The 22,271-nt window shown below is 37.9% G+C and overlaps 1 protein-coding gene across 4 annotated transcripts in view; it reads left to right on the top strand.

Moving 5' to 3' along the window:
* BPTF (bromodomain PHD finger transcription factor) overlaps window positions 1-22,271 on the top strand; it is a 109,977-nt gene that overhangs the window by 79,924 nt on the left and 7,782 nt on the right. For 2 of the 4 annotated variants that reach the window (XM_028157349.2, XM_054709782.1), the window contains 8 exons: window positions 3,220-3,437; window positions 4,234-4,459; window positions 5,217-6,133; window positions 7,695-7,777; window positions 8,339-8,564; window positions 13,648-13,982; window positions 17,679-17,871; window positions 19,520-19,604. In XM_028157349.2, coding sequence (XP_028013150.2) covers window positions 3,220-3,437; window positions 4,234-4,459; window positions 5,217-6,133; window positions 7,695-7,777; window positions 8,339-8,564; window positions 13,648-13,982; window positions 17,679-17,871; window positions 19,520-19,604 — 2,283 coding nt within the window. Of the gene's footprint in view, window positions 1-3,219; window positions 3,438-4,233; window positions 4,460-5,216; window positions 6,134-7,694; window positions 7,778-8,338; window positions 8,565-13,647; window positions 13,983-16,751; window positions 16,926-17,678; window positions 17,872-19,519; window positions 19,605-22,271 lie in introns of all 4 variants that reach the window. The other 2 variants (XM_054709781.1, XM_028157350.2) reach the window with 2 other exon arrangements.

Below are 22,271 nucleotides of genomic sequence, written 5' to 3'. Positions count from 1 at the left end.
AGATTAAAATATTGGAGCAGAGAATGAGCAAAGAAAACACGGCCTGTATGTCAAAAGATGGAGATAAAATCAGGAAAACAGCTAATGCCCTATCCAGTTTGCCTCAGTGGATAGAGTGTTGGTCTGCAGACCAAAGGGTCCCAGGTTGGATTCCGCTCAAGAACACATTCCTTGCTTGCAGGCTCCTTCCCGGTCCAGGCCCTGACTCTCCCACATCGATGTTTTTCTCTGTCTTTCCCTCTCTTCCACTCTCCCTAAAAACTAATGGAAAAATATCCTCAGGTGAGGATTAACAAACAAAAGAAAAGTGAAATAGCTAACAAGCATTTAAATGGAAAGCATAAAGCAAGATTATAAAGGTAGTGCCAGCCCTTCATTAATGTGAATAGGCTGAAGCTCCCATATTAAAATTTGAAGACTTTAAAGACTGAGCGAAGCCTGACTGGCATGGCTCAGTGGTTGAGCGTCGACCTATGAACCAGGAGGTCATGGTTTGATTCCCGGTCAGGGTATATGCCCAGGTTGCAAGCTTGATCCCCAGTGTGGGACATGCAAGAGGCAGCCAATCAATGATTCTTTCTCATCATTGATGTTTCTCTCTCTCCCTCTCCCTTCCTCTCTGAAATCAATAAAAATATATTTTAAAAAATAAAGACTGAGTGAAAAAAAATCCAACTGTACATTTTTGAGAAACATAAGTAAAATTAAGTTACACACAAAATGTTAAAGATGGACAAAGAAATAAAAAGAGGACCAGTGAGGAGGACAAGGATACTCTCACTAATATTGGACAGAGTAGAATTGGCTGTTTTTTAAAAGACTATATAGGGAAAAGAGGGTCATTTCTTATTGGCTTAAATATAAAGGTTGCAATGAAGATGTAATCTTGGATCTTTATGAACTAAAGATTATCACTGAAATGTTTAAAAAAATTTTTTTGAAATCAAGGAGGGATTAACAGAAGCATAGAAGATCAGAAACAGATTGTGTATCAACTATTGTACTTTCAGGAATACACATTGGTTTTAAATATTTATGGACAATTTATACAAAAATGCTCATATAATGTGTCATGGGTCAAACCTTGATGAATTCTAAAAAGTAGAATGTTTATAGGCCACATTCTTTGTAATAAAACTCAAAATTAGTACTTAAGTATTATAGTAATAACCTTTACTTGCTTGTAAATTTAAAAATATGTGTTCTCATAAGTAACTTTTAAGTTAAAGAAACATCAAATGTGTAATTTCAAGCAGATTATCAAGTATCAACTAAGCCGAAACCGGTTTGGCTCAGTGGATAGAGCGTCAGCCTGCGGACTGAAAGGTCCCAGGTTCGATTCCGGTCAAGGGCATGTACCTTGGTTGCGGGCACATCCCCAGTAGGGGGTGTGCAAGAGGCAGCTGATCGATGTTTCTCTATCATCGATGTTTCTAACTCTCTATCCCTCTCTCTTCCTCTCTGTAATAAAATCAATAAAATATATTAAAAAAAAAAAAAGTATCAACTAAGCTATGCTGCCAAAGCTGAATTCAGAGGCAAATTCATTCTTTAACAAATGCTTGAGCACCTACTCTAGGTAATTGAACTATATTGGTGAATAAAACAGACCAAAAAAAAATATTATTAAATCTTAGAAAAATATTTAAATCGTAAATGAAAACAGGATGGAGGAAGTAAAACAAAAGTACTAATACAATTAGAAAACAGAAAATGTTTAAAGTTAAAAAGAGAATTATATACAAGTATTCTAGAGTTTCATTGTTCAATGAAATGGGCACTCAGTTGTGGTGAGAGTATGAATGATATAACCTTTCTAAAATGTAATTTACTACTATGTTCTTACTATTAACCTAGTAACTTTGGGGGGGAATTTATTCTAGGCAATAATTAGAAGCACATAAAAATTGATAAGCAAGAATTTCACCATGGATTTATTTTGTGTGTGTGTGTGTGTGTGTGTGTGTGTGTGTGTGTGTATTCTAAAATGTCAAAATAGGTCCAATTTTATACATTATATTGAATACCAGCCATTAAAAGAAAAATACACAGAAATAATGCATTCACAGAAGGAAGGAAGGAAGTGAATATAAAACTTTAAAAATGTGATATTATTCACAAAATGTAAAATTAGCTCCCAAATAATTACTTTTAGCAACTATTCCACTGGGTGGAAAAATCCCACCTGCCTTTTCTTCCAGTTTTAGCAAGTTAAATAAGAAATGGAAGTTTTTAGAAGACTGTAGAGCCATTCCAATTAAACTTTATTCATCCTTAGATTTTTACTGAACAATAACTATGGTAGCATTTTTTGAGTACTTTGAGTACAAGCATACCTCAAATACTATGGGTTTGGTCCCAGGACATCACAATAAAACAAATATTGCAATAAAGCAAGTTATAATCTTTTTGATGGTGGAGGGTCTTGCCTTCTGTTTTTTGTTTTTTTGTGTTTTTTTTTAAAAGGTAACATCTGTAAAGCGCATTAAAGCCAAGCCCAATAAAACAAGGTATTGGTTAGGAAGGATATAGTAATCCTTCCCCTCCTACTTTTCTTACCTGCCACATAGCTGTAAGAAAAGCTTATTAAAAATTGACCGAGAGCCCTAGCTGATTTAGCCCAATGGACAGAGTGTCGGCCTGTGGACTGAAGGGTCCCAGGTTCGATTTCAGCCAAGGGCACATGCCCAGTAGGGGGCGTGCAGGAGGCAGCCGATCAATGATTCTCTCATCATTGATGTTTCTATCTCTCTCCCTCTCCTTCCTCTCTCAAATCAATAAAATATATATTTTTTTAAATTGACCCAGAATATTCTAGATTCTATATGTTTTTGTTTAAAATTCATATGAATTTTATATTAAATTATTTTTAATGTTATATTCCTCAGGAAAGGCACTCTTATAAATGGCATATCTTACGTATTTTTCTGTCTTCCCTATTATCATTTTGGCTTTGGACATGCAGGAAGAATATTCACTATACTATAGATAGCAGAAACTGAAGAAGAGTTGTCAGTGATGTGATTGAAAACACGCTCACTGACAAGGTGTATCCTTTTGGGCTTGGATATATGTCTGAATGCATGCTTGAGCTGTCAGCATCCCATAAATCTTTTTTGGAAACTGAAAAGAATACATTCATCTGAAGTGTTAAATTATTTCAATTAAAAGTGCTGGTGAGGACATACAAGTATTTGTGATGTTTTGCTATTTGCCTAGGTACTCCTCAACAAGTGGTAACTCAGATCATCAGAGGGCAGCCTGTTTCCACTGCAATCTCTGCTCCTAATGCAGTTTCCTCAACACCTGGGCAGAAAGGGTTAACTTCAGGAACATCCACTGCAAATCTGCAGTCTTCAACCTCACCATCCCCTCGCCCCCAACAAGGACAGGTGAAGCTTACCATGGCTCAACTCACTCAGTTAACACAGGGCCATGTAAGTAACGCGACTTCATTTTAACTTTAGAGATAATCATATTTATCCCTGTAAGTTTAAAAGAATGTACTTATTTTCAGTAACTAAACAATGTACTTATTTTAAGAAATGGTAGCTTGCCATTTTTGTTGTTGTGGTTAATCCTCACCCAAGGATATTTTTTCCATTGATTTTTAGAGAAAGTGGGAGGGAGGAAGGGAGGGGGAGAGAGAAGGAGAGCAAGAAACATTGATGTGAAAGAGACACATTGATTGGTTGCTTCTGGCATGCACCCTGACTGGGGCCGGGGATCGAGCCTGCCACTGAGGTACATGCCCTTGACCAGAATCTTCTGGCTATCCATTTGAAATTCAGATTGTTAATTCATGGTTTTTCTAATAAACAGCATCAGTGTTTTTGTTTGGTTAATCTTCAGCTGAGACCTGCTTATATAGGGAGGGAGGGAAAGAGGGAGGGAAACATTGACATGAGAGAAATATCGATTGGTTGCCTTCCATACGTGCCCCCAACCAGGGATCGAACCCACAACCCAGGCATGTTGCCTGACTGGGAATTGAATTGGCAACCTTTCGTTGCACAGGACGCTGCTTAACCAAGTGAGTCACTCTGTCCAGGCAGCTTCAGTCTTTTTAAATAAATATTTTTATTTTAGCTTATCTGAATTCCTTCTGGTGCCATTCGGTAGACATTCAAATACTACATATTTTCATTATAGTATAGGATCTTTTTAACATTAAAAAGGTATACTTACAGATTGATGCTTTAAATACTATTTACATGTGTGCTTTTTCCATAGGGTGGCAATCAAGGTTTGACAGTAGTAATTCAAGGACAAGGTCAAACTACTGGGCAGTTGCAGTTGATACCTCAAGGGGTGACTATACTTCCAGGTCCAGGACAGCAGCTGATGCAAGCTGCAATGCCAAATGGTACTGTTCAGCGGTTCCTCTTTACCCCATTGGCAACAACAGCCACAGCAGCCAGCACCAGCACCACCACCACTGTTTCCACCACAGCAGCAGGTAGAACTTCGGGGTTATCAGACGTACTGTGTGTTATTACCACAAGTTGCTGGGCTAACAATGGGGGCAAGCGACCAGTGCTTATCTTTGGGATAATAAACCACAGGCCAGTAAGCTTACCAGTTGATTGGTCAGCCTCACAAGATCTTTTATTACAGACTCCTGTCACCTTCACCCCTCAAAATATATAGAAAGGGAGGCGAGGGTCTAGATATCATGTTAACTATGCCCACATTCCTTTCCAAGCCTTATGGGCACTGATTAAATAATGGAGTTAATCTCAGGGCAGGTGGATATATTCAGCTCATAACCTACAAGTGAGAGCTGCAGGTCCAAAGCCACTTTGTTTTCCTTCTGCAAGTAGCCATCATTAACTGCCACCACGCTTAGGAAAAATATAGTGGTTAGCATTTGCCTGGGCCAAAAGACCTGGCTGATTTCCAGAGACTGCACCTCACTTTGGAAGTGAGCTTTCTGGGGAGTCAGCAAAGTGTGCAGAGGGTGGCCATCAGATAGGGCCCATGCTCCCCAATTTAAAAGAGCTCTAACCCAGGTGTGTCTCAATGGAGCCTTTCTAAGGCATTCTTCTTCTATACTGAAATTCAGAATTCTCACCTTTAGAAAATCCTTCAAATTCTTCTTTAACCTTGGTCTTATATTCTAGAGCATCTGTCGCCAACCGGTGGTCCGCGAGGTCCAAAAGGTTGGCGACCACTATTCTAGCGTAATATAATTATTTGGTCTTTCTTTTTCACAGGTACAGGTGAACAAAGACAGAGTAAATTGTCACCCTCAACACAGGTGCAACAAGCCAAATCCCTGCCACCAGCTCAGTCATCAAGTGTGAGTCCTCCAGATTCCCAGCCACAGACTGCTCAGCCTTCAGCTCAGCCTCAGCCCCAAACTCAGCCCCAGTCCCCAGCTCAGCCTGAAGTTCAGACTCAGCCTGAAGTTCAGACCCAAGCAACTGTTGCATCCCATGTCTCTTTGGAAGCACAACCCACCCAAACTCAGTCATCCAAACCCCAAGTTGCAGTACAGTGTCAGCCTCAAAGTAATGTCCAAGGACAGCCGCCTGCTCGCGTCCAAAGTCCACCACAGACTCGAATACGTCCATCAACTCCATCCCAGGTGTCTCCTGGACAGCAATCCCAAGTTCAGACTACAACTTCACAACCGATTCCAATTCAGCCACATACATCTCTTCAGATACCTTCCCAGGGCCAGCCACAATCACAACCCCAGGTACAGTCTTCACCTCAAACTCTTTCATCGGGACAAACGTTAAGTCAAGTTACTGTTTCATCCCCATCCTGTCCTCAGCTACAAATACAGCAGCCACAGCCCCAAGTCATTGCTGTGCCTCAGCTGCAACAACAAGTCCAGGTTCTCTCTCAGATCCAGTCGCAGGTTGTGGCTCAGATACAGGCTCAGCAAGGTGTTGTGCCCCAGCAAATCAAACTCCAATTACCTATTCAAATTCAGCAAAGCAGTCCTGTGCAGACTCACCAGATTCAGAATGTGGTTACAGTGCAGGCAGCCAGTGTGCAAGAGCAGTTGCAAAGGGTTCAGCAACTCAGGGATCAGCAGCAAAAGAAGAAACAGCAACAGATAGAGATTAAGCGGGAACACACCCTCCAAGCATCTAATCAAAGTGAAATCATTCAGAAACAGGTAAAGTTATTAAGTAAAAGCAGCATGTTCAGTAGTTTGAATTATTGTGCTGTGCATTAGACTTAGTGTTTGGTTGTGTGAGGTTTCCTAAATGAGACAAATTCACTGATGTTTGAATTTAGAAGCAATATTGGTGTGACCAAAATCTTGAATTACTACTATGGTTTGGAACTTTTTTGTTGGCAGTAGTCAGTGCTTATTAGAAAAACTACCAGCATTTTGGGAGAACTAAGATGGGAAGAATGGATTTAGGAGTTGGAGTATCATTAATACAGAACTGGAAGGTGTAACTGAAATTTTAAAGCCACTTCAGGTGTCATAGCAATTGTTCGAAGTTGTTTACAGTTGTCATCCCTTAGTTTGCATGTTCATAGACCAAGCAAATTATAGACCAGTTTCACTCATTTGCATTTCTAGCCACACCTTTGTAAATTTTAACTACTATGATTCCATAGCTTACATATAAAGTGGCATTATGCAGTAGCATCTTAGTGAAGTAAGGCAACTTAGATGAGTAAGAATTATTCTACTTAAAATGAAGTCACATTATAACATCTTGTAGCATTACTGGAAAAATTTTTCTTTATATCTACAGCACGCACTGCCTGGTACTAGTGTGGATTTCAAGTGTTCCCATGTCATGAGACTTGCATTCTGTTCCTGGGTCTCCCATTCACAGCCCCTGAAACTCACTTATCTCCTCTGAGCTATATCCTTACTAAAATTCCCTCTTTCCAGCCACCCAAGGTCATTGTAATGATTAACTGAGGTCATGTATGTAGAAGCACTTTTATTTTTTCATTGAAATATATTTGGCGTATAGCATTGTGTAAGTTTAAGGTGTATAACCTGTTGATTTGATAACATTTACATATTGTAATAATGCTTTTGTAACATAAGCACCTCTATCATGTCACGTTATTGCTTCATTTCAGTGGTTGGAATAATTAATATCTAGTCTCTTAGCAACTTTGATGATTATAATATGATATCATTAAAAGAGAAGCATTTTTTAAACAACAGATTTTAAAGATCTATGGTAATAGAATTATAAAATTGACATCATATGTAATGTTTAAATGCATTATCACCCAGCTTTTAGTACTGTATAGTTTATAAATTGAGAATTATGTATCACAATACCTGCCTTTACCCTAATCTCTTTAGCCCATCTGTGGGTTGGAGGTGGGAGGAATCTTTAAAATTAATGCCTGGAAAGAACATAATGTTAAAAACATGGCCTTTGGAAAATGATTGCTGGGCTAGAATTACAGCCATATTCCTTATTTTGTCTTGGGATCTCTTTGTAAAATTATTCCTACCTTTCCATGTTATGAGGAATAAATGAGACAATGTCAAGTGCTTACCTTAGCACAGGGCCTGGTACATGGTAAGCATCCAGACCATATAGCTCTGATTTTATTTGTAGTGTTATGATAGAAAATTCTTAGTTTTTTGGGAAACACATAGTTGCGCTCAGATTTCTACTATTACCTGTGTACCAACTTGTAGTCATACTAAAATATGCACTTTTGGATTTTTTTTTTTTCCTGTCCTGAAGGTGGTGATGAAGCATAATGCTGTCATAGAACATTTAAAACAGAAAAAGACCATGACTCCAGCTGAAAGAGAGGAGAATCAAAGGTAGGGAGAGATGGTAACAGGGTTTCGTTGTATGTCAGTCTCCTCTTTTGTATCTGGACACACAGGTTCTGAATTTATAGTTTTTTTGTTTGTTTGTTTTGTGTGTGTTTTTGTTAATCCTCATCCGAGAATATTTTTCCCATTGCTTTTTAGAGTGAGTGGAAGGGAGGGCAGAGACAGAGAGAAAGAAGCATCAGTGTGAGAGAGACACATCGATTGGTTGCCTCCCACACTCGCCTCCACCAGGGCCAGGGATGGAGGCTGCAACCAAGGCATGTGCCCTTCACTGGAATTGAACCAGCAACCTTTCAATCCTCAGGCTAATGCTCTATCCACTGAGACAAAATGGCTAGGGCTGAGTTTATAGTTTTTAATCTTGACTGAAGTTAATTCAGTGAGAACCCCTGGCACTAATAGGTTCTCATTGCCTGTTTGAATCACTCTTTGAAGCTTTCCAATTACTCAAAGTTTGTGTATCACCTGTAGAGACATCAAAAATCTTGTCTTAAGCCTTTCAGAATGAAATGCCCAGCATTACATAGGTTGTGTATTTCTCTCTAGAATGATTGTCTGTAACCAGGTGATGAAGTATATTTTGGATAAGATAGATAAAGAAGAAAAACAAGCAGCGAAAAAACGAAAGCGTGAAGAGAGTGTGGAACAGAAACGTAGCAAGCAGAATGCTACCAAGCTCTCTGCACTGCTCTTCAAACACAAAGAGCAGCTCAAAGCAGAAATACTGAAAAAGAGAGCTCTCTTGGACAAAGACCTACAAATTGAAGTGCAGGTAAGAAGGTATTTCCTTTCCTTCTCTGTCCAGTTTTTAACATTACTTTTATTCTTTCCTCTCTTGAAATTTTGGTTAAGCTTAAAATTTTATCTTGTTTTCTAGAATTTACAGTTTTGTATATTCAATAAAAAGCTGTGGGGCATGTCTTAGAGATTTTTATATCTAAATGTATATTGTAATCTCTAAACCAGGCACTTTAAGAGGTTAGTCTGTTGACTAAACCATTTGAGAAGTCTCTTGGGAATAGTTTTTATTCTCTATGACACCGTCTTGCCAGAAGTTATCAGGAGCCAAGTTTCACAAGAGAGGTAGACAGAAAAACTGTGAACTAATGTTGAAAGAATGAAAAATAAAGTGTGCCCATTAAATAAGACCATATTTCTTCCTTGATTTGTAAACTGATCTACCAGGCATTGCAAATTCTCTGCTTGCTTGGGGAATTTATTGAAAAATGAAAGAAAACATCTATTCATACATATCTAAGCAGCTTTTTAAAAGAAAAGTAGGCTATATAAAGCATCAAAAGTGCCTTTATATTTTAAGGTGAGAAATATTAAAAAATCAACTCTAAGACATTAGAGCTCTTCCCACTAATGTCAGAAACCAGATGACAGTGCCAAAAATCAGCATTATTATTTTAGCATCTCTGGAAATTCTAGCTAATATGTTAAGCCAAGAAAAGAAAAAAGAAGATAAAGTTGTTATTGTGTAGGATACGATTATTATCTCAAAACCCAAAAAAAGAAAAAGAATTAAAATTTAAGGTACTCAATAAATATCATGATTACAACCATTGTTGAGATGTAATAAGCAAAAGAGCCAACTCACAGAAGCAACAGAATATATAATATACCACCACCCACTTTAAATTAAGATATATTTTATAGATCTAATTTTTAGTGTAAAAATTGAAATCACAAAAATAATTGAATAAAATATGATTGTCACTTTTTGTAATCTCAGCATAGGAAAAATCACTCCTAAGCATTTCAGATTTCAAATACCACAAAGGAGAAAGATAGATTTGATGACACAGAAAAATTTTATTTGGGCGGGGAAATACCATAAACAGCATTGTAAAACAGATAACGGGGGGGTTGGGGGGAGGGAATTGTGACATTTATGTCAGAATTAGTATTCCTAAAATTTAAAGAGCTCTTAAGTCAATAAGAAAAAGATAACACTAATTAACTATATAAGGGGAATTCTTTCACAATATACATGTAAATCAAAATACTACAATGTACACTTTAAATATTTTGTGATTTTGTAAGTTACACCTCAATAAAGCTGAAGTTTTAAAAAAAAAACCTCTAGTAGAAGATTTTTAAGACACAAAAATAAGCAGATTTCAAATCTGTCAAATATTAATCAACAAAATGATATTCAACCTAATAATGAAAATACTTTTTTCTGGAGAAAATACCATGTATTTCTAGAGAACATTTCATTGGTATGTATAAAATTACTAAAATGTGAATACTCTTTGATCCATAATTTTACTTCTAGAACCATCTGAGAAACAACTAGGCAAGATACACGAGCAAGGACATAATGACTATTAACCATAACAATAATCTGGAATCAGCCCTTAAGTCCACAAAGAGATTGTTTGTCAGTGTTTCTCAACAGGAGCACTTTGGGCCCTTTCAACAGGCCAGTTTTTGACACTCTGTAGGAAGTTTAGCACTGGGTTCCAAATGCTGGTAGCTTTCCCTTCATTGTAACCAGCAAAAGAGTGACCTTGTCCCCTCTCCATACATACTCAAACACCTCCAGAGGTACCATTACCACCCTCAGTTGAGAACCACTGGATTAAATGTGTTTTGGAGTATCCTCACAATGGTCAGTGTAGGATTAGTGCTTTTTTGTTTTTAATTCTTTGGGGAAATCCTCATAAATATTTGAATGAAAATGTAGGCTGCAGAATAGTATTTATAGAGTGATGTATCCATTCAATTCATTCAACAAATATTTACTTAACATTTGGGTGTTTCACATACTGCTCCTGCTCCCTATTCTGCACAAGGTAGGGAAATATTTGTAATCTGTATCCTTTATAAATGAATGAATGAATGAATGAATGAACATACAAACATACATTTAAATGTCTTTCAAAGCAATTACCTTTATCCAACAAATAAAAATTATATGTAAGTTTATACTGCCCAAAGATTACCATTTTATTTATTTATTTTTTACTGTGTTTTTATTGATTTCAGAGAAAGGAGGGGAGAGGGAGAGAGGCAGAGAAACATTAATGATGAGAATCATTGATCGGCTGCCTCCTGCACTCCTCCTACTGGGGATCAAGCTAGCAACCCTGGCAGGTGCCTTGACTGGAATCAAACTGTGATTTCCTGGTTCATAGGACCACTGAGCCACACCGGCTAGGCCAGTGGTAGGCAAACTGCGGCTCGCAAGCCACATGCGGCTCTTTGGCCCCTTGAGTGCTCCAACGCCACTTCTTCAAAATAGACTCGCCCAGGCCGAAAACCGACTTCTGCGCATGGGCCACAAAGTTTCAATCGTACTGTACGTGCGGCGCCCGCATGTGGTATTTTGTGGAAGAGCCACACTCAAGGGGCCAAAGAGCCGCATGTGGCTCGTGAGCCGCGGTTTGCCGACCACTGGGCTAGGCAAAGATTACCATTTATTGTTTATTTATTTATTTTAATGAATTTTAAATATATTTTTATTGATTTCAGAGAGGAAGGGGGGGCGGGGGAGAGAGAGAAACATCAATGATGAGAGAGAATCATTGACCAGCTACCTCCTGCACGCCCCCAACTGGGGATCGAGCAGACAAACCAGGCATGTGTCCTTGACCGGAATTGAACCTGGAACCCTTCAGTCCACAGGCTGATGCTCTATCCACTGAGCCAAACCAGCTGGGGCCAAAGATTACCATTTTAAAGTAATTTTAGAATATACCTTGTTTATAATATTTGTATTCATATAAACACATTATATATAAAACAGTCACACTGGAGACAACATAATACTGAACATTTTTCTGCATTCACTATACTATGCAGCCATTTAAAGATGTTACTACTGTTGTAAATATTCTTTTGTATAAATGGTGTTCTTTTTGACAGTGTATTATCTAATGCAGAAAAATTATACATTAAGAAAATAATCAGCATTATTTTAACTAGAACTTATTAACTAGAACTTATTAACTAGAACTTATTTTCTAGAACTTATTAACTAGAACTTATTTTCTAGAACTTTTTAACTAGAACTTATTGCTAAGATAATTTGCTTTGAAGGACATCTTACAAAATACAGAAGCATGTCATTACAACATCATACAGAATAGTTTCTCTGCTTTAAACATCCTGTGTTCCACCTTTTTATCCCTCCTTCATCCCCCTCTGCTTGTCTTTTTGATAAAGTAATTTACTCATTTTTTAATAGAACTTTATATCTTCATTTGCCTCTGAAATTCTCAAACACATGTATTATAAACTTTTTGTCATTGTCCTATAAAATTAATTTCATATGGAGTGAATGCAGATTTGGTTATTGATTTTGTTGGTAGTCTTTTTTCACATTACATGTTTTCATTTGGTTTTGCATTTGGTATTTTAAGTGATAGGGTTTGGTTTTGTTTCCTCTCTTAAAGTCCATTGTAGCCGAGCCAACACTTAATATCAAACAGGGAGCCTGCTCCTTATCCATCTCATACGAAGCTTGAGTCCCCTTCTTCCTGTTACTGTTGTGGGTTACCACTTCCTACTTCCAAATCTGGAGCCCAATAGGCCTGCAGTTTCCGTTCCATAGAGACATTTATATTGTATTCAAGCATAGCTATGTCTTTCCAGTTTTCTCTTTTTTATACTTTACATGCATTGGTGTGTTCTTTCTTTTTAAAAAATATATATATTTTTTATTGGTTTCAGAGAGGAAGGGAGAGTGGGGAGAGAGAGAGAGAGAAACATCAGCAATAAGAGGGAATCATTGATAGGCTACCTCCTGCACGCCTTCCACTCGGGATCAAGCCCGCAACCTGGGCCTGTGCCCTTGACCAGAATCGAACCCGTGACCTCTCAGTCCACAGGCCGACATTCTATCCACTGAGCCAAACTGGCCAGGGCTCATTAGTATGTTCTTGACAGGGGAATCAAGGTGTATACCCACTACACTGTCTTAACGATCTTGATTTTCCTGCAGTCATCTCGTTATATTTTATAAACCATGTTATTAAAATGAAACTTTTAATGAAAGATTTACTTTCATCCCTAGGAAAAAGTTCAGACTTTCTTTTTAAATAGAGAAGGGCTGTTGAAGAGCCACAGAGTTTATCTTCTCATTTACAAGACTATCTAGATTACATGGAGAAAATAGATTTATTAAATCAAGACCATACAGGTTTATTTGTTAGAATATTTGTGATGCTTAAAAGCTCAGTCATAACTATATTTCGTTTACACCAAGTTTGTTCATGGATACCAGTCCCAGTGGTTTTTCTAAGACTAAGTTGTTACACTGGGAAGCAGAGGTGTGCTTGTAAAATATTTCACATGAAAAAAGAAAAAGGATTTTAATTTATGGGAAAATCTGTAATAAGAAAATGCTCTCCCTTCAGCCTTTAATTCTAGACATAGCTGCATAAGAAACAAGGCAAATCCGTCTCTCATCCTGCTTTGGGCTGGTCAGTTTGAGTATCAATTCATGTTCATTCTCACTCTAAGGACACAGAAGGAGAGTGGCCAGAAGAAAGCAGCCAGTGGGTGAGGACACTGGACAGCACATCCTGAGCCATGACTAAAATAACCAGGGCATCACCGGCCGGCGGGAAAGGGATGTCCTTGTTAGACACTTGTGCATCGTTCTGTCAGAGCTCCTTTGAGGATAATAGCTCTCTAGTTGTTATTTCATCTTCCATTTTTAGTTGTTGTAATTGGGTTTAAGGTATAGTACAAACATGGGTGTTTGGAATTATTGCAACTCCCTCACGTTAGGTTGAACTATGGCGCTATTGCGACAAGGGGAGTAATGTAACATCCTCTGGCCAGTTTGTGCATTTACATAAGTCAAATGATAATCTTGTATTGTCTTTAATTGACAATAGGAAGAGCTCAAGAGAGACCTGAAAATTAAGAAAGAAAAAGAAATGGTGCAGGCCACTGCAGCAGCTACCACTCCCCCTGCAGCACCTCCTGCGCCTCCAGCCCCTCCGCCTTCGCCTCCACCTCCACCTCCACCTCCCCCGCAGCACTCGGGGCCACAGGCCTCAGCCACAGCCTCGGCCACGCTGTCTGCAGCTTCTCAGAAGAGGAAGCGAGAAGAGGAAAGAGACTCGAGCTCCAAGTCCAAGAAGAAGAAAATGATTTCTACTACCTCAAAGGAAACTAAGAAGGACACAAAGCTTTATTGTATCTGTAAAACGCCTTACGATGAATCTAAGTGAGTAGATCCTTTTGAGCTCTAGTTTATTTTCTTAAAGGTTAGCCATTAATCTTCCAGTTTTGAAGGAAATTAGCAACATAAAGGAAAATAGTTAAAAGTAAGGGTAATAGTGTTTAATCTCTGATCTTGCATCTGATATTCTTAACTTTGACACTAGCAAATAAAAGTTTATTTCCCGTATTCATGATTCGTGTTTGTCCTTCATATTCTTTTTCTGTCAAAAACAAGCTTTCTGTTGCTCCTTGGCTTTCTCCTCTTCTCTCTGGATTAACTCCAAATCAGTCAGTAGTGCTGTCTGGAGGAGGAGGTGTGTGATTATTGCTGCCAGAGTTCAGAGCGTCCTTTCTAGAATCTGTTCACAACCTCTATACATCAAATTCTAGAGACTGTGTGAATCTGAATGGTGCAGGAGGTTTCAAGTTTGAGTGCCTTTGGTTTTTTGTTGTTTAATTTTAAGCAATTCTCTGTTTTTTTATATTGGAATGGTATAACTACTATTTTTGTCAAAGTTCCCACTTTCTTATTGGGGAAAAAGTCAGAGAAATAAAAAAAGTGTTCCTTTTACCCATTCCTCAATTAAGACACTCAAAAAATTGAATAAGCATGGCAGCTGGAAGCTGTTTTTGACAGTTGTAACTTGTATTTGGTAATATATACGAGATTTTAGAGATGCTGATCTATAAATGTACTTTTATTTTTTTATCATTGTCTTTTAACTAAGTATTTAGCTTCCATTTTGAACAATTAAATGTAGGCCAGCTTTTAAAAGCCAAAATTAACCACAAGATTATTTTATAGTACTGAAAAGTTTGATTGTGCTAAAAAATATGATCATTTAGAATTAGGAATGCTTAATGTCTACTTTAAGTGGATGCCTAATCCATTTCTAAAATAAAATTCTCTCTTTAATGATGTTTAAACTGCAACCTTGAAGCTGCTTTGGTGGTGCTATTTAAATTATAATCTACAAGTGCTAGATCAAAAGTTTCTGTTGGTAAACTTAGCTGTGTGTTGAATTAAACATAGATCAGTTTAGGCATCTTCACTTTTCATTGTCTTACTTTACTGGAAATTATACATAATGTAAAAAGTGGAGCCCTATTAACTGATTTTTCCCTCAGTCTAATACAAGTGTGCCTCCCTTTAAGCAAAATATATTGAATGATTTGTAGAATAAAACAGAATATGATTTACAAAAAGATCTGCTTATGGAATTTCTTTAAATAACAGTCTTCTTTGGCCTACTTAAAATATTAAGATCACAGAAATGTATTTTATGTAATATCTAAGTTGCATAAAATGAGGCACACGTGTACATGTGCTCATTGTATTGAGATTGCCTCATTATCTTGTGTATATTTCATATTTTTCAGTTTGTCATTAACATTTCAGTATACCAGGTTCATTCACTCCCTGTTTGAGTTTGGATGAGTTAGTGTTTTTTAAGGAGTATTTTTTAATCTTTCGTATCAAACTAGCTTGGTTTGGAAATCTAGTGAGAGTGACTAAAACCTGAAATACAAGTCCTGAGCTTATTTCCAGAACATACAGCCCACCATCTGGTGAAGGCAACACAAAAACACCTTGGTGGCCCCCACCTGTGGCTGTGAAAATCCTGCGGAAGTCATAATTCCAAAAGAATAAAGTTAGTGGTAATAGGATAAACCACACAACCATGTAATATTCCTTAACTTTCATAAAGTTTGAAGCTTGAGTACAACTACTATTTCTCTAGGTGAATTGACCAAGAAATCCCTTGCTAGAACCAATGGTATCAGCAAGGCCAGTCTGGTTCCTTGTGATCCATACTAATTCTTCCTATGACTTTGATATGAAGTTTCCTACCCAGTGCCTGTCAACACTTGTATATACACGTGTTTGTCATAGAGACACTTTCCATTTTGTCATTTGGGACCTTATTTTCAAAAGCCTTGATAACCCTGTATGTAATTAGCCCTCACACAGCCGTTATACACCCACACAGCCCCACCTTGCCAAATACTGTTTTGGATAACTGTCCTTACACTCTGCACCGTGTACCCTGGTTTTTAATTGAAGCAATTTCTTACAGTTAATTAACCTGGCCACTCCACATTGTCTCACACATTGTATTGACTGAAAAACTGGCCCCTGTCAGAATCTGTCACAATTAGATTAAATTACAACATTTATTTAGTAGAATTGAATTACTACATGTACCTTTATTAGTTTTCTTCTTCATATCATTTTTTGACCATTTATCTTCTACACCTGGCTGACCTGCATGTTCCTTGTAGTGTAACTTCTATTTGGTGTTTGCGCTTTGCTTTGTTTTCAAATTTAAATTGTGAGATACATTTTCAAACCTATCTAAGAAACAGCCCTGATTTTGAAATGGCTTCTGTGGCATAGGTTTGACAGATGTAAGTCTTTGATTCTTTGGCTTTGGTTTTTGTGCCTGTTACAGTTTTACACACATTCATTAAGAGGCAGACATACCATCAGTGTGTTCTTTATTTTTTCAAATTCTAGTATGTTTTTAAAGACTCATATTTCACTAAACAGTGTATTTGTTGAAATTGATGTGAGTGACTTTATGTTTTCACACTTGATATAGTCAGATGCTGTAGTTTGCCAGGGGTAGAATGGTCGGATTCAGGATGTTTAGCTGACACATTGCAGAAAGTTATCCTGTAAGAAAGTGAATCAGAGCAGGGAAGACAGATTTAAGTACCATGCAGCTCAAAATGACAATCACATTGTCATTTTCATTGTGAATACTTTTAGGTTCTATATTGGCTGTGATCTTTGTACTAACTGGTATCATGGAGAATGTGTTGGCATCACAGAAAAGGAGGCTAAGAAAATGGATGTGTACATCTGTAATGATTGTAAACGGGCACAAGAGGGCAGCAGTGAGGAATTGTACTGTATCTGCAGAACACCTTATGATGAGTCACAGTGAGTTCTGATAAGAGCATCATATTTAATAATTTAGGAAGCCAAATTGCTCTGTCTGATTACTTATTTATTTTAAAATGAAAAGCAAGATATTTTCTGCATATATTATACACTTACATTACAAATTCCTTTCCATTTTTTTTCTCTTCTTCCCTCTTTACCTCCCCTTCAAAATTTATGTTGCTTCTTAGTGAATGTTTGAGATTTATTGGGAAAAATATGGTTTAATGGTAGACTTGATTCTTCAATATGTAACAGAAATTAATGAGATTAAAATAGCCTGCCTTGTTTGGACTTCATCAGTGTTTGAAAGGCGCTTTTTTGTGGGTTAGAAAAATACTAATTTGGATACAAGCTCTGAGACTCTGTTTTTAGCTTCCAGGAATTTGAACTCCCAGTTGGGTGGCCAATATCAGCTTCCCATTTGATATGGTATTTGTTGAAAGATTTTTGGCTTTATTTTGTTTTGAGCCTTAAAGACAATTAAAATGTTTTATATTTTTCTTCATATTGGTTCTCTAATATTATACAGTGTCCTTAATAAATTTTTAATGCTTGTTTTTAACATCAGAAATACTAGATTAACACATAGGAATGTCAATCTTCAAAACTATTAAAACAATTATAATACTAAATCTTTATATCCTAGGGTTAGAGTATTTTCAGATGCATGCATTATTACTTCTTAAAATAAATTATAAGTAATTTGAGCCCATCTGTTTTGAACTCACATTTCCATTTCGGATCTTGCAGATTTTATATTGGCTGTGATCGGTGTCAGAATTGGTACCATGGGCGCTGTGTTGGCATCTTGCAGAGTGAGGCAGAGCTCATTGACGAGTATGTCTGTCCACAGTGCCAGTCGACAGAGGATGCCATGACAGTGCTCACGCCACTAACAGAGAAAGATTATGAGGGTTTGAAGAGGGTGCTGCGTTCTCTCCAGGTGAGAAGCCACTCTGTGTGCCACGTTTGAAGATGAAATCTACCAGCGTGACTTTGGAAACACTCCTAGAGTTTGAGCTTGCCAATCTTAGACTACCTGACTATTCACTGACTCCCAGCCAATCTAGTCAAGTGCTCCACCATCTTCAGTCCTTCACATGCCAATGTCATGAGGTTTCCACAGCCACACAATAGCTCAGCTGCTCTTTACCAACATTTGTATTTAAAATAACTCACTTTTTTTTTAATGAGATACTTTATTATTATTTTTTTTAATCCTCACCTGAGGATATTTTTCCATTGATTTTTAGAGAGAGAGGGAAAGACAGAAATATTGATGTGAGAGATTGGTTGCCTCCTGCACGAGCCCTGACCAGGGCCTGGGCCAGGGAGGAACCTGCAACTGAGGTACGTGCCCTTGACTGGGATCGAACCCGGGACCCTTTAGTCTGTAGGCCGACACTCTATCCACTGAGCAAAACCTAGCTGGGCTAAGATGACTCACTTTTTAACCTAAATTTTATTTTTAAGGAAAACTATATCCAAAAAAAAAAGAAAAGAAAAAGAAAACTTCATCCCACCATCATAGATTGAAAAACAGTCTGATTAAATCCTACTGAGATACAAATGCTTATGTAAGGCTTTGAGCCAAAGCCTTCCCTCCCCTTATTAAAAATCAAAAGGAGATGGGAAGGCTTACAAGATTAGCAAATGCTAGAGATGTACTCAAGACATCAGTGTTAGACTGACACTCTCTCTGTTGTAATCACAGGTGGGAGAATGGGAAGAACTGAAAGGAGAACAATAGTCTCAGCACAGGGTCAAATGTTATTTAACATCACATTTCTGCCACCTCATTTAGCCACATTAGCCAGCAGTGCTGACCATTTCACACTTTGCCTTATAAATTAAATTTATTGGTTTTAGCAAGAGGGGGGAAAGAAGAGAAAGGGAGAGACATAGATTTGTTCTTCTACTTATTGATAATTCATTGGTTGGTTCTTTTAAATATATTTTTATTGATTTTTAGAGAGAGAGGAGGGAGAAGAATAGAAACATCAGTGAGAGAAACATCATTGATCAACTGCCTCCTGCACGCCCCCCAATGGGGATCGAGCCCACAAACCCCAGGCCTGTGCCCTGACTGGGAATCAAACCAGCAACCTCTTGGTTCATGGGTCAACACTCAAACGCTGAGCCACACTAGCCGGGCCGTTGGTTGATAATTGTATGTGCCCTTCCTGGGATTGCACCTTCAACCACGGCATATCAGGTCAACGCTCTAACCAACTGAGCTACCCAGCCAAGACTTCCATTCCACACGTTGAACTCACCCCATCCCCTGTTTTATGGGTGTGATTACAGTGCCGGCATCATTCAGGTGGCAAGTCATCATGCCAACTTTCTTTACTCCTAAACTAGTGCTTCAAACCCCGTCCCCTCATGCCAAGGTCCTCAGATCACTCTTTGAAAGCCATTATTTTAGAGTATGCCCATCTGAGAGAATTTGTGACTAGAACAGAATTATAAACAATATTATCTATCCAGTTTAAGACTTTTGGAGTTTAAGCATTGATTGATGCAGTAATTCCAATGGGAAATTTAAGTGGAGACAATAAGAATGGCCCCCTTTTTTTTTTTCCTTGTAGGCCCATAAGATGGCCTGGCCCTTCCTGGAACCAGTGGATCCTAATGATGCACCAGATTATTATGGTGTTATTAAAGAGCCTATGGGTAAGTACTTAAGTGGAATATGGAGTTTTTTTTCAAGTCTCAGTAGATATTTCATTTTTTTTTTTTTTTAATATACTTTATTGAGTTTTTTACAGAGAGGAAGAGAGAGGGATAGAGAGTTAGAAACATCGATGAGAGAGAATCATCGATCAGCTGCCTCTTGCACACCCCCTACTGGGGATGTGCCCGCAACCAAGGTACATGCCCTTGACCGGAATCGAACCTGGGACCCTTGAGTCCGCAGGCCGACGCTCTATCCACTGAGCCAAACCGGTTTCGGCAATATTTCATTTCTTACCCATCAAATTAATATATCATGGGGATATGTTGAGCAATCTTGATAAGAGTATAAATTGGTATGGTAACTTGTAGGATAAATTACTAATTATATTAATGTTTAAGTGTGCATACCCATACCCTTGGAGCCAGCAGTTTGATTTCTTAGGATTTGCATGTGCACAAGTATGATGTTCATCATACAGTGTTTATAATTGCAAAAATACTGGAAATGAGATAAATAGCCCTTAGTAAAGGAGTAGCCAAATCAAATGACCTGTAAGTAGAGTATTATTCAGCTATGAAAAAGAATGAATGAGTCGGGTCTGTCTGAGCCTCTCATCCTGTCTCCTCTTCCTCATCTTTTCCTGAAGGAGAGCCATTTGATGGACACACGGTGGAGATCAAAGAGAAAATAGCCTCATTTCGGGGGGTGGGGGGTTAATAAGTTACAGCTACAAGTGATTATATTAAGATGGAAAGCTCCAGTGATTATATTAAAAACTAAATAAAAAAAAATAAAAAAAAAAAAAAAAACTAAATTAGTGCACAGGTGGGGTCACTCAACCTGGCCGGCGATCGAAGTCTATCGGCAGGGGGGTGAGGGGTGGCAGGAGGGTGGCTATGGGAGTGCACTGACCACCAGGGAGTAGCTCTTGCATTAAGCGTCTGTCCCCTGGTGGTCCGTGCGTGTCATAGTGACTGGTCAACCGGTTCTGGTAGTTCAGTCATAATGGTCTCTTAGGCTTTTGTATAAATAGATAGATAGATAGTGTATCAACAGAAATATTATAAAAATTAAAATTTCATTTGGCAGCTTACAAAACTGCCAAAGGGGTAGTAGTTTCATCCAGCTGATGAAAAAAGTATTCCAAAGCCAGCTAAGCATTTTATACATCTTGAAAGCTGTCATCACAAGAAAAAAAGTCTGTAGCTGTGTGATGGTGGATGTTAACTAAACTGATTGTGGTGATCATTGTGCAGTTTATATGTATATCAAATCATTATGCTCTATACCTAAAACTAATACAGTGTTATATATCTTAGTTTTAAAAATATTTTTTTAATTAGAAGGATTTGTGTTTGTTGACAACTTTTTTTTTTTAAATATTTTTATTGAGGTATTATTATATGTGTACATATCTTACTATTACCCCCCCGACAACTTTTTTTAAAATATGTTTTTATTGCCGAAACCGGTTTGGCTCAGTGGATAGAGCGTCAGCCTGCAGACTGAAAGGTCCCAGGTTCGATTCCGGTCAAGGGCATGTACCTTGGTTGCGGGCACATCCCCAGTCGGGGGTGTGCAGGAGGCAGCCGATCGATGTTTCTCTCTCATCGATGTTTCTAACTCTCTATCCCTCTCCGTAAAAAATCAATAAAATATATTTTAAAATATGTTTTTATTGATTTTAGAGGGAGAAGAAGGGAAAGAGGTAGAGAGAGAGAAACATCAATCGCCCCCCCACCGGGAATCGAACCAATGACCTCCTTGGTTCATGGGTTGACACTCAACCACTGAGCCACCGGCCAGGGTGGTGACAACTTTTTAAAGAGGGAAACATGAAGGAGAAATCAGTGAGGGCTTAGTTAAAAGTATTTTTTTAAGAAAACAACATAAATAATTGTTCCCTCACTTCTGCTGAAGTTGAAGGTAGAAGTTAATCCTTGAATCCTTGTATGTGTTTCAGATATGTATAATCTGCTTTAGATAGATTGGTAGGTAAATAATTCTACTTCTAAAATTAACACAGGTTAATTGTAGAAAAATTAGGAAATAAAGAAAAAATAAGGAAAGATTAAGTACACCTTTCATCTTTTCCTCACTGAATTCCACTACATTTTGGTGTGTGTGTGTTAAAATTGAGATTATATAATGATCTGTCTGGTACACATCTCCCTATGTCATTAATCTTCAACAACATGATTTTTAATGGGTTTATATAGTCTGTAAATTGAATATACCTCAAGTTACTTAACCAAAATTATTTTCTTGAAGAGTTAGACTATTTTGTTATCTTTTTTCTTTATTATTACCGCACAGATAAACATCATCTTATGTATGTACATAGAGATAATATAGATCTCCAAGACATACTGTTGAAAGAAAAATGAAAGTTACAAAACAATATTGGATCGAGGGGTGCAAATCGGGGGTGGGATAGGGACATTTGTAATAGTGTCTACAATAAAAAAAAAGAGAGAGAGAACAATACCTAGGTTTTATGCCGTAAACAATTATATGTATTCTAAGGGTACATAGATGTCTTTAGAAATACCAAGGGCGGGTGGCAGAAATCTAGTCTGGCCGTCATGGCTCAGTGGTTGAGCATCAACCAAGAGGTCACAGGCTCGATTCACAGTCAGGGCACATGCCCGGGTTGTGGGCTC

This window comes from Eptesicus fuscus, chromosome 20, assembly GCF_027574615.1.
Source record: "Eptesicus fuscus isolate TK198812 chromosome 20, DD_ASM_mEF_20220401, whole genome shotgun sequence".
NCBI classification, from domain to species: domain Eukaryota; kingdom Metazoa; phylum Chordata; class Mammalia; order Chiroptera; family Vespertilionidae; genus Eptesicus; species Eptesicus fuscus.
Note: the sequence above shows the minus strand (reverse complement) of the source record. Positions and strands in the feature narration are given on the sequence as shown.